Source organism: Felis catus, chromosome B4 (genome assembly GCF_018350175.1).
Source record: "Felis catus isolate Fca126 chromosome B4, F.catus_Fca126_mat1.0, whole genome shotgun sequence".
NCBI classification, from domain to species: domain Eukaryota; kingdom Metazoa; phylum Chordata; class Mammalia; order Carnivora; family Felidae; genus Felis; species Felis catus.
In genome coordinates this window covers 117,759,217-117,776,885 of record NC_058374.1, presented here as the reverse complement: position 1 = coordinate 117,776,885, position 17,669 = coordinate 117,759,217, and the positions used below count along the sequence as shown (strand labels likewise).

General features: G+C 38.1%; 1 protein-coding gene across 17 annotated transcripts in view; it reads right to left on the bottom strand.

Moving 5' to 3' along the window:
• CFAP54 (cilia and flagella associated protein 54) overlaps nucleotides 1-17,669 on the bottom strand; it is a 289,781-nt gene that overhangs the window by 75,762 nt on the left and 196,350 nt on the right. For 15 of the 17 annotated variants that reach the window (XM_045062193.1, XM_045062194.1, XM_045062191.1 and 12 more), the window contains 8 exons: nucleotides 10,325-10,430; nucleotides 8,042-8,189; nucleotides 7,084-7,241; nucleotides 6,738-6,917; nucleotides 6,511-6,637; nucleotides 2,474-2,629; nucleotides 1,059-1,164; nucleotides 42-135 (listed from right to left, as the gene is read on the bottom strand). In XM_045062193.1, coding sequence (XP_044918128.1) covers nucleotides 42-135; nucleotides 1,059-1,164; nucleotides 2,474-2,629; nucleotides 6,511-6,637; nucleotides 6,738-6,917; nucleotides 7,084-7,241; nucleotides 8,042-8,189; nucleotides 10,325-10,430 — 1,075 coding nt within the window. Of the gene's footprint in view, nucleotides 1-41; nucleotides 136-264; nucleotides 439-1,058; nucleotides 1,165-2,473; nucleotides 2,630-6,510; nucleotides 6,638-6,737; nucleotides 6,918-7,083; nucleotides 7,242-8,041; nucleotides 8,190-10,324; nucleotides 10,431-17,669 lie in introns of those variants that run through there. The other 2 variants (XR_006600984.1, XM_045062203.1) reach the window with 2 other exon arrangements.

Genomic DNA, 17,669 nt, shown 5'->3' with positions numbered 1-17,669 from the left:
AAGGCAATTAACTTAAGATTTCTAATAAAATATTTTATTACCTTAAGTGTTAATGGTGGTGTTGAAAGATTGTTTTTTGGCTTCCTCATATGTAAAAATAATAAGGCCATTTCTAAGTAGGAGTCTCTTATCAACCTAAAATGATAGAACACTGTACTTATTAAATAGCTTCACCACTCATAATCATTTTGCATCATTTTCCACAATTTCTGAGCTGATGAAAGGTAAAAATAGACAAAACCAGTATCTGTCCCAAATACACACCTTCTTTTCACAGCACCATTGGCAGAGACAGCAGCACCTTCCTCCCTACTGAAATTGGAAGCTCTTGAAGAGAGTTGAGAATTCTACCTTGTCCTGTGCTGGCAACACTCCATGGCATGACTGCTCTGAAGCCCAGCATCCATACCATTCTAGAATATTCCAGCACACAAGTCACTAAAGAAGTGAAAATCAGGACTGAAGGAACCTACCTTGAAAATCAGACCTCTTTTTCTACCCTCCTATACTAATGAAAATGGAAAGAGACATGGAGTAATGCAGAAAGCAGTTGTATGATATGGGTGAGGTCTGTGTATTCACTATCAAACCTGTCAGTTGGGGCTATTTAGATCAGTACAGTTGTAATAATGGCAGCTTATTCTCAATCTTAAGACGATTTTTATATAGAATTAAGTTGGCCATCCCTGGCCCTGTTGACCAGAGTGAATATCCACATAAATCCCTTCTAGATACAATTTCACATCCATGGAAGCTGCTGGAATCCTGGGACAGATAGGAGATCGATGTGAGTAAAGACTAGAAGCAATACACAGTCCAGTATGCCACCATGATAACTGCCATCACCAACCATTGCTGTAAATGAGGCTTTGGGTCAGAGCAAAGGGCAACAACCTTGGGAAGGAAGTCAGTAAATCTGGTGGACAATGGACCCCAGTGAACTAGTCCTGCCATAAGAAGATGGTCTCCCAGTCATCCCAGCCTTGAATGTTCAATGTACTAGCAGAGCATGGGACTTAAGCCAAAATATGTTATAATACTGGGAAGATTTTTTTTACCCCGAGTTTTGATCATTTCTCAAGCTTAGTTGTACAGCTTCAAATAAACTCTCAAGTTGTGAACTTGGAGATTTCTCTTCCATCAATATTTGACGTTCTATTTTGCCTGAAAGAATAAAAAAAAATATGTACACAAATGGTTTTTCCTTTTTCTATCATTTAGAACTTTAGAATAAATATTTCATGCTGGGACTTCAGAAAACTGGAATGTGCTGTCCTTCCTGCCCATCTGTCTGTTGTTTTTGCTGTAAGGTCAGCCAATAGTGCAAGATCTTTTACTTCTTTCCCCAGGAGTCTCCGGGTTCATCCTGCCTTTAGTTAGCAACACTGAGTCAAAGCCTCCTTTGGCTTTCCAGACACAAATGTTCTTACCATCTTATTTTTATATTTCCTTACTTTGTACCTCCCTTTCCTCCTGTGGGGCCCATTCCCTTTGTCTACATCCATGTCCTCTTCCTCTTGTATTACAGATACAGTATTGCGGATCTCTGTCTAGTATCGCAGATCTCATAGAAAACATCTCTGCTAAATCCTAAAAAGTCAGCAAACACTTGAAAACCATCACAAATGAGGCAAATAGTTCAGTGTTCACACCGCTCTCGACCCCATGGTTAGCCACAATGTTCAGTGGAATGGCACTTTTGTAGCCAAAGGGCAAGGAAGGAAAATCATATAATCGCTATAAAAAGAATTCGGTTTTCATTTAGTGTGTGGACAGGGCACAGAGCCTCCCAGGGTTAGGTTCACGCCTGGGCACTATCATTTAGTAGCTGCTGACTTAGAGAAGGTTTCTTAACCAGACTGTACCTCATTTTCCTCATCTGTCAAGTAGGATTAGCCATGCATACCCTGTAGAACTGTTGTAGGAATCGGCAATATGAGAGGTTACACACTGACTACTATAGGGCCTTGCATCTAGTCGACGATCAACAAATGATAGCAACCATCACCGTCACTCTTGTCATGCCCAAAGTAGCCACAGTAATTATGCAAATATATCGTACATAGCTTATAATTACAGGTGTGCTACAGCTATTTAAGTGGGTATGTATCTTTTATAGAAATTAACTAAAATGCTTAGCTAAGGAATGAAATCACGCATAAAAAATGCCTTCCAAGCATTCTTTAAGAAACATTATTTATAGCTAAATGACTGATGCTGACATTTTTGAGTCAAACATAAAACTTTGTCTAAGGAGGGTCAATTGTAATTATAAAAGAGACTAAGTAGTAGTACTCTTTTTCCCCTTTCTTGATATGTTTGCCAAAGGTACCACTTTTGTGTCATCACTAAGCCCTTTATAAAATATGTATTTTTTTACAGTCAGTGACCAGATTTTCAAGAAGCACATTGTTAATAAGAAAAAAAAAATCCCATAAACTTTATCACGGTTCTGACCCCAAGTACATCTTACCTTTCTGAAAAAGAATTTCTGCCTCTACCTCATGTTCTGCTGCTGCTGCTACCTTACAGAGCTTCCGTGCCATTTCAAAAAGATGAAGGGCAGGTAACCACTTTGAGGGATCCTTCTTTTTACTGGTATAATAGACTTGTTTGGCCACTGTATGTCCTAAAGGGAACAAGTCGGATGGCGAAGAAAGAATGAAACACACGGTGTTTGTAACAAGCCTCCACATTACCAGATTTCTCTCACATTAAGTTTGCTTAAGAACTCTAGTAGTCTTTACTTTCTAGCATCTAAGAAATATTTTTTAAACTCAATATTCAAATATTTCAATGAACTTGAACAGTAGCACTTAGAAACTTTATCTTTGATAAATTTCAACATTTTCTTATTTTTAAAATGGATATAATCTCTCAGGTCTCTTTCAGCTCCAACATTTCATGATGCTCTACAGAACAACTGTGTTCCTAACATGAGGTTGTTAGTAGGAAAACGTCTGTAAGTCTTATGAAGCTTTATATTTTTCCCAGTAAAAATTTGCATATATTAATAAGCAGTAATTTTGTTTCTATTCAGCTCTATTAGTGGTGGCTTGCTATGCATATTTTATCACTGCAACTAGATGCCAAAGCCATTTGGATAAGGGCCACATGCTGTACTTCTTGTGTGGTCCCGTCATCATTTAAGATAATGAAGGACTGTTGTATTGTTGAAGAGGCATTAGACGTAATCTGTGTGCCCTCACAGACAGACAGACAGACACGTAGCAAATATTTTCTGAATGCTGGATAAAATAAGAGGCACTGGGCAAAAATGAGAAAAGAGAAAAAGAAGAGCTCAGGCTTATTAAGTGATTCCTACAATCCAGGTACCATCCCAAGGACTTAAGCATTATCTCGTGTAATCCTCCCAACTCTGAATGGATGTCATTAGTACACTTCACAGAGGACAAAGCAGCGGCACAGTGATTATTTTATTTTATTTTATTTTATATGCCCAAAGTCATGTGACTTGTAAGAAGCAGGGCTGTGATTAGAACCCAGGCAGTCTGACTCCAGGGCCCACACTCTAATTATGACAAGAGTAAGACCAGACCGGAGTAAGACCAGAAATCTTTCTCCAGAGTCCATGCTCTTCAATCCCAACAATTACCAATCGTGAGTAGATCCCAGGTAAGGGTATGCTAGTAGCATTTTGTCCAAGGCAACCTCATTTTTCAACACATCTGCCTTTTATATGTCTCATTTATTGTTTCAAATTATATTAGAGCTGTTTATTCATATACGACATTATCAATTATCTTCAAGTAATTTGGGCACTGACATATATGTACTATATATAAAATCTATGTTATATATAATAAAGTATTAATATATAATAAAAGCACTTGCGTTGTCTTCTGGATTTCGATTGAAACAATAAAGGGATTTGTTACAGAAATTACTGACAGTTCTCTCTCTCTCTCCCCCTAAGAGGATGACAGGCTGTCTGAGGGCAGAGATGATCACTGGCTCCCTCTTGTATCCCCACTCCCCAGCATCACTCTTGCATCTTTCTTCACTGCTATTACATAAGCAATCAATAATCTATTTTTTAATCTCATAAAGAAGCTCGAGGTTCAGTCATTAGTGGGAAAAATAATCTCAAATAACCATGATGCTTATTTTTGGTTTTATGAAAGTCTCAGAATGCCTTTTTCCATCAGAGGCTTTCACAAAGGAAAAACAATTGTTTAAATGGCTCTATTCTTGCGATGCAATCTATACTCTCCCTATAAAGGAAAACTGTCGAGAAAGCATCAAATCAGATGATTTTATGCTTCATAATATTGAAGTGCTCTTTTTTCCAATAAACATCAACTCTGTGAAAAAGAAGTTGTGAAACTGATGTTGTTTTGACAGAAAAGCTGCTTTTGGTTTTGTTTTTTAGGTCTGTATTTAATATAATATAACAGAAAGCAAGCTGTTCTGCCTCAAGTGAGTCTAAAAAACAGTGGCACTATTGTCACAGAGTGGTGACACATCTTCAGGATTAGGAAGTCAGGAAAGCAGAGAATACATTTGATTTCACACAATCTGCACAATTTAACACAATCTGTACTTTAAGCTCTTGTAGAAATTGAATATACTGATAATATAACAAACTGTGAACTAAAAATATACAAAAATAGCTCTTATGGGGTCAGATTGCTGGAAGGAAGTCTAGAGGTCAGTTAGGCCAGCCTAATCTCATAAATAAGGAGCCTCAACAGTATAGAGGTGATACAATTTACCCAAAGTAATAAAATTCATCTCTGATGATGATGATGAGGAATCACATAAAATAATAATGAGTAATAATCATGAGGGGTAGAAGGGAGAAGATGATGATGATGGTTTGACCACACACAGCTCTCTTGCCCTCCCTTCACACTGTAGTCCAACCATCCGCCTCTCCTTAGCTGAGCAGCTACTGGTACAGGAGGCAAATGGGTACCAGGAAGTGAGGGGTATGTTTTAAAATGTAGGTTTCTTTACTGTCCAGGTGTGTTTCATTACTGTACAGGCCAGGAGACAACTGCCACTGAAAACATAGTTTACGACAGTTCCCAAGAAGCTGGGGCACACCACATCACACCGGGCCAGACAGAAAAGCCCAAAAGCTGTTCAGGAAGTAGAGGCAGCGAGGCGAAAATGTGGACAAGAATCTTTATTTTAGATGTGGTAGGACGGGATGGGTAGGTTGGGGTAAACAGGCAAAGCAGGTTTCGGATTAGCTAGTCTAAAATAATTTCAGCGGACTGAGCTAGTAGTCTGATGATACCTCTCCCAGGGGTGATTAGGGCAGGAAAACAATGGTTCAGAGTGTCAGAGCCCAGCAAAGGACTACAAGGGAGCCCAATAAAGGTTCAGAGAATGGGCTCTGGAATAGTCTCCATTTAAAGGGCATGCTCACAGGATAGTAGTTTGGTAATCTCTAGGCATTGGCTAGCCCCAGGAAGTCCTTCCCTAGTCAGCAGGACCCCAGATGTCAAAGTATCAGAAATACAGAAAAGAAAAAGGCATGATTAATATAGGTTAGAACACAGAGAGCTGCTATAAGATTTCCTGCCCTCTGAGCTGGACAAAAAGCCTGGGAGCTTGAGGCAGTCAGCCTTGGGTCAAAGGCCAGAGACGGTGTCCTAGAGAAAGCCTGACACAATCTGTAAGCTCCAGAGAAGGACAGCACTGGTCAGCTCCACTTTGGCTCCAGAGGGCTGTACGCCTCTTGCTTCCTGGTCCACCAGCTCCCATCAGGTCCAGTCAGAGCTGGCTCCAGTCTAACCTGCAATCGATTCTTCAGCTCACTTCCTCCCATGAGGCTGCCCCTAGCCCACTCTGATCAGGCTATCCTGGTCTCCTGCACTTCCAGAACAGGTCAAGCTTGTCCTGACCTCAGAACCTACAACACGGCTCTCTCTGTCTCCATCGTGCATAACTAGTCACTTGCAATTTAAGGTTTAGGGTTAAATACCACTTCCACACAGAGCTCTTCACCAATGACTCTACTTAAACAGGCACCCCTCCCTTCATTGTTCTTTATCAGCAGAACTCATCCACATCTTTCACAAAATGGATCACAATTTATAATTGCATACCTATATGTAATGCATTATCATACAAAGCTTTCTGTACCCTTACTCATTTTCTGCCTGGTACTTGTCAAATATATATTTTATTATATACAATATTTATCTCTATTAAATTTTATAAGGGGGATATTTTATAAACATTAAAAGATTTTATACAATATTTATAATATGCACTTCTCCATATGGTTTGTTTACTTGCTTATTTCTACCTCCCACATGAAGATCAGTGACTGTACCTGTTTAACCTCCAGTAATTTCCCAGGACCTCACCCGGAATCTGGCACACAGTAAATAATCAAAAACTATTCATTAAAATAAATGGAGCCCGAGTATTCATAAATATTGCCCCATTTGAATGTACTCCTAGGATAGCCTGCCTGAAAATGACAATTTCTCATCAGTGACTTGAGTATAATATATGTTAAAGCATTCTTACCAATCCTCATTTTTGTTTTGGCCAATAACATGACATGGGGAAGATAGATATTTTTCAAAGGCTGCGATGGACTTGCAGAGTCAGTGTTTGATAAAGGAAATTCAATCGTTTCTCCGAAAGTTAGCATCTGTGAAAGGAACACTGTATTAGTGACTAGCTAATGTGGTTTTGAATAAGAGGATGGAAAAGTCAATGTCTAAGTCTTGAGGACACAAAAGAGCACCCACCTGTTCAATAAGAATGTTGTGAGCCTGAGTCAACAAACATATTTTTTCTGTTTTTGAAGAAGGAGTTTCCTTGAATTTCTCAGCTTTTGTTAAGTCATCCAGCAAAAGCATGCTTCTCACCAGGGTTAAATGAGATCGAGGGGAAATAAATTCACTTTCTTCAAGCAAATGTATTACAGCCTATTAAAATAAAATTATTGCTTTTGATAGTCCTGTTTCCAATCCACTGAAACAAGAGCTGGCCAAACTGTTGTGCATTCAGCATCTAATGGGATTTAAAATTCTCTCCTTTTGTTCAATCAGAATCAGTAGGTGAATATCAATGTGAATGAGGTCTCCTTCCTACCTGAAGGTTTGTTATGATGTCTGCCTTTAAATGCTTTTCTTGTAGGCCAATGATTACAGCTTGCATCAAGAATTCAGCTTGTAGCTCCCTGTCGCCTGCACTTTTTGCTTCCATGCACCCTTCGTTGATGAGGCTGACGTAATCTGTCATATTGTTTTCTAAAGTGAATAAATGCAGTTATTTAAAATGCACTGGGAAAGTAAGAAAGCACATACGCATAAGTCCCCCAATATTCATCACAGGAATATTGTATACTAGAGAAGAATAGAAAGATATAAAGACAGAAAACAGACTCTACATGAAACATTAAAAAAAATGTGCTGCAATTTGGGGGAAAGTACTTTAGGGTATTCCAATGCTACAAAAGTAATAATGCTACATGAAAAATATTTAATGTGAGAGATGGATAGAGATGGCTGGATAGATAGATTTACAAACAGATAATTCTTAATCACTGTAAAAACTGACATGTATATGCACCAGGCTATGATCTAAAACTTTATAAATTTAACCATTTAAGACTGACAATAACCCTATGAAGTAGGTACAATAATTTCCATTGTTACCAGAGGAAGAAACTGAGGCATAGGGGGATTAAGAGAGTTGACCAAGGAGGAAGTGGTGGACCAAATATTTGAACCTAAGTCAGGTACCCAGCGACGGAATCTGTGTTCGAGCCCCCTACACTACGCTGCCTCCCTGAATGACAAGAAGACTTGCATGTTGGTATTTTGAAATCTCCTTGCCTGTTTTGCATACATCAGAAACACAGAGGCCATTTTCAGTGTTACGGAAATGACTATTTTTATAACATGAATTCTCTTATTCTGGAAACAGATCAAGCTATAAAGTTGGAAAATGTGAATGTTATAATCGAATGTATCCCAATAAAACCTCCATTACCTAAGTAAAATTAATGTTTAGGAAAACTTTTATTAAGAAAACAGGATATTTGTACCTGTCACAATTCCAACGCCGTGAATCTGTGCAACAAAGGCGGTCACCAATGCTAGGCGGCATCTCAACCACAGATGGATGTTGAAATGTTCTCGAGAATTTAGGGAAGTAGGATCTAGAAACTCACCATCATCTTTATTTTCAGTGGCCTAAACAATATTAAAATGATTGTTATCTTGCCATCTAGTAATTTCAAAGTTTTTGCCTAAATGCTAAATGAAAGTTAAGAGAAGCATCTGATATCATTTAATATTAACTTTTTAATTTTGGAAAATTTGTCTTGCATATTCTATAAAATGGAAAAAATACACACACACACACACACACACACACACACACAAAACAAATAAAATGATTCATAATCCCGCCATGCTCTATTAACATTTGGAATACTGCTTTTCAGCTTTTCTCTTTCTTTCTATACCCATTATAGAAAATAGTTTTGCACTCTGAATTTTTCATTGCAAATGATATTATCAGCAGTATCTAGGTCTTCAGAAATTTTGTGAACATCATTTTAATGGCTGAGGAATAATAAATAATATATTGAGTACTTATTATATTCCAGGTACTGTGTCAAATGCCTTACACACATTATCTTATTTAATCCTCCTGAAAAGCCAAAGAGGGGTTATTATTTTTTTCTGTCTTACAGATGGGAGAACTGAGACCTAGAAAGGTTAACTATCTGCTTAAACTCCATTACATTTTGGCAGAGGTGGGATTCAAACTTGCATCCTGAATTTAGAGCTCCCTGTCTTAATCAATTGTGCCACACTATTATATGCCGCTCACATTCCAAATGTGTATCATAATTGATTTACCATCTTCGTTACTGCACTTTACAAGGGGTGGCCAATACTCTGGTCTCTCTTCAGATCGTATAAATCTTTCGCCTTTTACAAGGAGGTGGCTAATGTCCAGAGCTACTGAGAGGGAAGGACAAGGGGAGCTTTTTCTAATAGGAGGAATCCATTTTAGACACTTGGGAACCTTAAAACCATCTAGAACAATGTCCATTTGTTCTAGGAATTTCCTGCTATGCATCTCTGACAGCTCCAATCAATCAGCAACACCTAATATCAAGGAGTGGCCAGCAAGACTGAGGAGGGGCTGGAATGTGGATAGCCAGGTGGGAGGCACAGAAGAGTAGGGGGAGCCTGGCCTGGGAACAGAGTAAGAAGTGAACAGAGCCTTCAAGGCAGGATGGTGACTGGAAGGGGCACACCAAGAACTTGAGGAGTCTAGTTTAGCAATACAGGAAAAAATGCCTATCCCCATACCTTCATCTCTCAGTGCCTACATTTCCTGTTACTATTAGACAGCCAAGTCACCTTCATCTAAAACAGGATTTCTAGACCTCAGCACTGCTGGTGGCTGTGGGGGACTGTCCTGTGCATTATGTGTCTAGGGCATCCCTGACCTCTATGCACTAGATGCCAGTAGCACCCTCTCTCCTTCTAACAACCAAAATGTCTCCGGATACTGCCAAATCACCCCTGGGAGGCAAAATAGCCCCCAAATGACAACCATTCCTCTCAGTCAATTTTTGAATTAGATTGCTTTTTAGCATTTTTATTGCTTTTAATATAGTAAGAAATGAGTTTCTATTTAGGATAATTAGTTTTGCTTATTTGTAATGACACTAGATATTAGCAATTTTATTAGTAAAGCTTAAAATAATGAGCAAGGATTCTGTGTGATGAATCTTTATGTTTTAACCCTAAACAATCCTCTATCATTAAATTACTTGGTCTTATCAAAATCCAATAAAATTTCAAAGAATTTGTGACACCAGTTGTCAAAGAGATTTCAGAGCTTAAAATGCGGAAGAATCTAACTATGAGAAATCCAGGGTAGGAAATAACACAGGTATCTACTGTTGATGCCAAAGTAAAAAATTCAAAAGTGAAATCAGGAGCAAAATAAAGTGAAACAACTTTATTTGCTAAAGAAATCAGATCTCGAATACTGGAAAAATGTATCTGGTGGGACCTCAGTGATTATTACATTCAGTTCCATCAGCTCACAAATGGGATTTAAATTAAAACTTAAAATTTTTAATCAAAGAATGTTTTAAAGTTTAAGGGACTTGCCTAAGGTATGCCAATAAAAAAAAAGGGCATAAAATGGGGCTTGAACATTTATCTCCTTACTCTGAATCCAGTGTTTTCTCTATGTTACGCCTTTATTTCATCCAAGTAATTAGACACTTTCTTAGCATGCCAACAGTTATTATATAGTAAATATTGTAAAGATAGACATTAATTAAATTCATACATACAGAAGCTCCCAGAGAGATGGAATTCTCTGTGTCATCTTGTACTACCTTCTTTTTAAAAAGTTTTGAATCCTGGAGAAGTCTAAGCGTAGAAAATACTATTGCAGCACTAAAATAGAAAATATATTTTAAACCTTATTAGTTCTGGCAATCTCATTAATAAAATGAGCACATAAGTATTTTATATGTATCAGAATGTAATTCTCTGCTTTTTGAGGTCATAGAACTTTGTTACTTAAGGCTATACACTTGGAAACTCTTAAGCTAAATTATTACTTACTCAGTGTCTAGCGGAACCAGAAGGCAAACATACTAAGTTAAGAAAACAGAAGCCAGGAGATAGGAATTGTCCTTATTTCCTGTTGCTTCATACATTTGTCTGCGCTTTAAACGATCATATTCTCCTCCTCTATAGAATGATAAAATTGTAATTGATGTCACACTTCTTCAAAATGTCTTAATGTATATCAAGAGGCTTCTAAAAATCTATTCCAAAATGAAATTCAAAATGCAGAACAATCTATATACCTGAAAATGCTTATCGTAACATTATTATATAACATGGAAAGACTGGGTGGAAGCCAAATGGACAATATACCCATCTATCTAAGCTCTCACTTGAATGGTTAATAGACAATAACATTTAACAGGTGTTATGAGTTGAATTGTGTCCCCTCAAAATAAAAATTGTGTTGATGTTCTAATCCTCAGTACCTCAGAATGGTAGTATTCTGAAGTAATCAAGTTAAAATGAGGCCATTTGGGTGGACCCTATCCCAATATGACTGCTGTCCCTATAAAAAGGAAAATTTGGAGAGACAGACATGCACAGAGGGAAGGTGACATGCAGACACACGGGGAGAAGACAGGCATGCCTAGAGTGGTGCCTTTATAAACCAACAAATGCCAAGGACTGCTGGCAAATACCAGAAGCTACAAGAAGCAAGGCAGGCTTCTCCTCTAGAGCCTTCAGATAGAACATGGCCCAAGAACATTGATTTTAGAGCATGGACTCCAGAACTGTGTGAGACAATAAAATTCTGTTGTTTGAAGCCACTGAGTTTTTGGTGCTCTGTCATGGCAGAACTAGGAAACTGATAGAACAGGTTAAAAGCAGATCCCCTGGCTTCTTCCTCCTATGCCAAACCCGTTCCTCTTCCTTCATCTTCCAACACAGAAGCAGAGCCCAGAATCGCTACTGCTTCCTCACCGACTCACATTCTATGTTCTATCCATCAGTAAGTTCTGTCAGCTTCGCCTTCAAAACACAGATACCAGCCAGGTGAGGTGGTGAGGTGCTCCTCACCTCCTCCAGTGCTAGCGCTTTCTTTTTTTTTAAATTTTTTTTTCAACGTTTATTTATTTTTGGGACAGAGAGAGACAGAGCATGAACGGGGGAGGGGCAGAGAGAGAGGGAGACACAGAATCGGAAACAGGCTCCGGGCTCTGAGCCATCAGCCCAGAGCCGGACGCGGGGCTCGAACTCACGGACCGTGAGATCGTGACCTGGCTGAAGTCGGACGCTTAACCGACTGCGCCACCCAGGCGCCCCCTTTTTTTTTTTTTTTTTTAATTTTTTTTTCTTTTTTTTTTTTTTTTGCTAGTGCTTTCATCCATGCCACCATCCTCTCCAGGCTGCATGACTGGGAGCTTCCTGACCAGCCTCCCGCTCTGGCTCGTGTTCCTGCAGCCCTGTTCTCCACACAGCAGTCACAGCGACCTCATCAAGAGGTAAATCAGATCAAACCATTTTCTTCCATATACGTTCCAGAGGCCTCCCATGTCCGTGGACCGTGGGTCAGTTAGGTTTCTGGCCTAGTATAGGTCAGCTTTATCCATGTCCAGCATGCTTCTGGGGAGGTATAGTCTCTGCTTGTAGGGTCCTAGAGTGTGTACATATGCTCAACGTTTAAATTTTATTTTTAAATCTTCTTTTTTGTCAACTTGTTGTATTAAAAGCTGAAAACATTGTGCTAACACACACACTCTGCCAAGAGACTTTCTCTCTTTTCTTTTTTTTCTCCAGAATCCTTTAAAAAACAATAACTGGTATTTACCGAGTGTTTACCACCTGTCGGGTGCTGTGTTAAGTGCTTTGGGTGAATTAATTTACTCAATCCCCTCCGAAATCCTACAAGGATTATCATCACAATTTTAATCCTACTATTATCATCACTATTTTATACATTAGGAAATGGAGACAGAAATGTTAAATGACTTGCCTAAGATGACACAACTAGAAAGAAGGGGGCGGGATTAGAACCCAGGCAGCTGGCTCCCGTGCCTGCCCTCTAAACTGTTGCCTACAGCATGACCTCGGTCTTTCCACAGTTCTAATAAGTTTGGTTTTGTTATTTTGGTACAGTTATTGGTGCCATGTTTATGACTGCTACGTACTCATTGTTGACTGTACCTTTTATCCATGCAAAGGCTCTCTGTGTCCACTTTAATGCCTCTTGCCTTACATTCTACTTAGCAGACTTCATGAAATGGGATCATTGTAAAGATTGAATGAGCTATTTATTCTTTCATTTGTTCAAAAATACACACACATAGGAGTACCTCCTATGGGCAAGGAACAAATCTAGGGGCTATGGATACAGTCCCTGCCCTCATAAATTGGTATTCTAGTAAGAGTGGGGTGAACTTATTAGCAAATAGGAGTGCTTACCAAATAGACCATGCTCAATACATGTGAGTTGTTCTCACTAGGTAGACTGAGTAGGCCAGGGAATATGAGGGGTAACCAAATTGATTTTTTTTCTAAGTTAGTAACCAGAATATAAAGCTTTCTGTGATTATTGAATTTTAAATTCCCAAGATGCTACTGACTTGTTAAAATGGTTTAGATATTTGTAGAATATTTCCTAAGGTATTGTTCATGACTATATAACTTAACTGTTTTTCTTTAAAATAAAACTAAACAAACAAGCAAGAAATCAACACAAAATGTGACACAGATTCAGTACGTGTATAGGAATGAAAATTCCTCTCCCTGACACCCCTCCCCACTCAAGGATCCTTAAGAGTTTCTAAGGCACCTTGGTTACTGAGCAGCCTTCAAGGCTAGCAAGGATGGCCAGTAGAGGGCCCTGGGAGGAGACAGAGGTGCCCATCCCACCCTTGTGATTCCGAAGACGAAATGCTGACTTCAAGCCAAATGAGGTATGAGGTTTGGGATCTTGCTAACCCCAAAACTTAATGAATAAAATATAAACGGTACTAGTGTGTCCTAATCCACCTGGCACTGCATAGATACACAATGGAAAGTTTCTAGTCTGTGCTCCACCGCAGAGACAGAAAGAGTAGGATCACTCACTATAAACACTCTAAAATCCCCAAGGAAGGAAGTTTCATTCTGACACAAAATTAAAAGGCTCAAATGGTATCCCATTTAGACACTAAATTAAATAGAAAGGAAAACTTATTTAAAAAAAAAAAAAGACAGGACTCTGAGAGAGGCAGCCCTAAAAGAAGCAGAAATACAGTTTGAATAACTTTGATCCCATTTACTTCTTATTAACATTCATGACAAAAATGGTCAGTTTGTTCTCATAAAATCCATGCAGCTCACTCTACCTGTCACCCTGGGGAATGTGCCTTTCAATTTCCTTGACACATAATTTTATTAGAAGTATCATAAAATGTCAAGCTAACCATCATTTGGGAAAGGGACTGTCCAACACTCTCAGCAGCGCCCAAACAGAAGCTCGTGGGGGGTAAAGTTCACATAGGAGAAACTCATTCATCTTGACAGTAGGCTTCCCCAAATGACAACTCTGCTGCAAAAAGGCAACAACATCAAAGTTTTTGCAGGTTTTGTCCCAAGGGTCAGGTTCCTGTATTTAAAATAGGAGTGATTCTGATATACTTGCATATCATTTGCATACGTCTATCTGGCCTTCAAATTAAAGTTCTATTATGACACTACTTTCTGTGGCCATTTTGTAATTTTTAGTTTCTTGTTTCCTTCTTCCTCCCTAAAGAAACAAAAAATCACTCATATCCTCCATGCCCTCATGCAGAGGGCAGGGGGATGAATGAAGGTAAGTGGTAAATATTTTCTAGGGCTGCTGGTGATCCCTGAAACAGTTTGGAGAAAAGAGTTCTACATTCTTCTACAGGAAATCATATAGTCACATATTTTGTAGATAGAGAGGGAGATGATGTATTTCTATATATACAAATCATATGCTTTCTATAAGAAATCACATAGTAAAGTTTCCTTCTCTTCAAACTTCAAGAGGGAAGATGATATATTATTATGCTAATTCTATTTACCATTAATCAGCTACCACTGTATTCTCAAAGATAGCTATAAATATAACCATACATTATTTTTTTAATATAACAATACTCTAAATCAGTGTGTCTCAAGCTTTTTTTCCCCTCTCAGCACTCACTTATACCCTTAAAAATTATTGAGAATTCCCAGACTTCCATCAATACTTATCATATTAGAACTTAAGCTGACAAATTTTTAACTCTGCTAATATTTATTAATTCATTTTAAAATACAAACAATAAACCCATTACATGTTAACATCAATAATGCATTTTTATTAAGACAGCTATATTTTCCAAACAACAACAAAAATTAGCAAGAAGAATGCCATTATTTTGTATTTTTGCAAATCTCTTTAATGTCTGGCTTAATAAGAGAAAATCTACCTAATAGAAGACTTTCATATCTCCTTCTTTTGTCTGCTATGACATATTGGTGGGTTTTTTTAATATTTATTTTTGAGAGAGAGAGAGAGAGAGAGAGAGGGAACAAGTGGGGGAGGGGAAGATAGCAAAGGGGACAGAGGATGCGAAGCTAGTTCCTCCCCACTGAGGCAGGGCCCAAACTCATGAACTGTGAGATCACAACTTGAGCCGAAATCAGATGCTTAACCAACTGAGCCGCCCAGGCGCCTCAAGTTATGACATACTGTTTTGGTTGAAGTATATGAAGAAGACTAGGTCTCACAGAGGTAGTTGTTGGAAATAGGAAGAGTATTATATTCTCTTAAAACAATTGTGAATATTCTTTGATACTACACCAAAATGTGACAAGTGATAGTTTCTTAAAAGTTTCTTGCAATGTGAAAGTTAATACCACACACTGATGCTATTTCCTACTCTGGTACATTAAAACCTATTGGTCTATCTTGTTAACCAGGATTTTGGAACAATATCCACTGGTGATTTGGAATATAACAACTCCCTGAGTTATGCAAATCCCCTTAATGTTGAAACATTTCATTATACAGTTTAAAAAAAAATGATGCTTGTTAATATTAATGACTCCCAATCTCATCAGAACTATGTAAGCATTAGAAAACTGTCAAGCTCATGGTAACAAATAGAAATTTTCCAAAATTCTAATTTCCCTGAAAAAGTTCAGATTTTATCATTAGCAACAGATACTATTAGTTGTTTGCCTTAGAAGTGGCATGTTCATTTTGCTCATTTTCAATAAAATGCCTGTCAAACACCCAAGTCTGGAAAACCAGTTTGTCAGTTGCCTTTTGAAATAAAAATGGTGTTCTGTGAAAATAACTGCTTGTTTAGCTCTCATTTAATCACATATGTGTTCTTCCCCAAGACAACCACCAGACTTTGATATGCAGCAAAGATGCTTTAGGAGTATTTCCCATTTAATATTCCCACAGAATATTAAAAATATATTCAAGGATGGAGATTTATAAATGTAATAGGTTTTACTTGTTCATCAAAAGCATTAACTGGATTTTTATTTTATTTCATTTTTTTTTAACTGCAAGCACGCAGCAGTAAGGAGTGTAATGGCCACTAGTAATACTGTTTGTGGCCACTGCTGTGATTCACAGCAAGAGGCCAGAAGTTTTCCTATCTTGCTCTTGAAGCATCAGTGAAAATAAGAACACGATGAAGATGATGAATGACATCTTAGTCTTGTAAAAATAGTTCTGACCTTACAGACCCCCTGAAAGGGTCTTGGAATCACCCCCTAGAAATCTGGAAACCACATTTTGAGAATCACTGCTCCAAAATGGACTAGACGGATTTTCATCACAGTTTAGAAACCACAAAAATTATAAATTTCCAAAAATCTATACTGCTCTAGCATAAAATCAAATTTAGATGTGGTAAATCATGGCATGGTCTTTGGTCAAGGCTCACACTGATGAGATGATTACATGTTTCCCATCAAAGTAAAGGGAAATTTCTGCTGAATTGATTTCCCCTTTGCAGAAGCCATAGGTGGGCTTCTCTTTTTTCTCACAGCTCTATCTAAGAAAGCGTCTGGGTTTTCTTATCTGCCTGCCCAGATGTGGGGCAGGAGAAGGGGGGAGCGGTGGGGCTTGAAAGCTGTCAGCCATCAAACATCAAACTGTAGTCATACTCTTTATTACGACCGCACCATTTTACAATGATAGCCCTCCACCTCCCCCTGCCTCTACTCCTGGTATCTCCATAACACGTATCACTTTTGACCACACTATACAATTTACTCATTTACTATGTTTACAGTTTACTGTCAGCCTATTTATTATCTATTGTAAGCTCTACTGAGGGTAGGCCTGTTTTCAATATTGTTGAATTGTATCTATCAGTACTATCTAACAGTATCTATCAGTACTATGAGTGTCAATCAGTACTGGGATATTGATTTCTCTCAAAAACTAAGAACCATGACTAGCATATTGTAGGTGCCCCCAAATTATTTTTTGAATGTAACTAATGAATGGAAGATAATAAGTATGTGCATTATTCAAAGAATCATTACTGAAATGTCACAGGGCCTCATCATAGAGCTATTTATTGCAAATCATATGAGAAGGTTTTGAAAATATAGGTCCATGTGGTTTTACTATCCCACTTACTTGTTTATATATCTTTCAGCATATGGATACGGAAACTATTTCCATTCCCCTCTGTATCCTCAGTGTCTAGATAAGAGCTGAACAATGCAGTGGTTAATGGATACTGGTTGGGTTAATGAATGAATCAATGAACAGGTGAAATGAAAGGTCTGATACTAACAGTGGTATCATATTTAAATAATTATCCACTTAAAAAAGTTTCTTAAATGGTTCAGCAAAACATAGTTCAGAAAATGTTACTCTTTAATAATAGAGCTTGTTTTCAATATTAACTCTACTGGAATTAAAGTTTTAAAAATAAAAACATAAATAAATACACAAGCAAAGCTCTGTTAATTTGTTCATTCTTTATATGATGTAAAACATCCTAGGGGCTCCTGGATGGCACAGTTAGTTGAGCATCCAACTCTTGATTTAGGCTCAGGTCATGATCTCATGGTTCGTGAGTTTGAGCCCCTCATTGGGCTCTGCACTAAATGCACAGAGCCTGCTAGGGA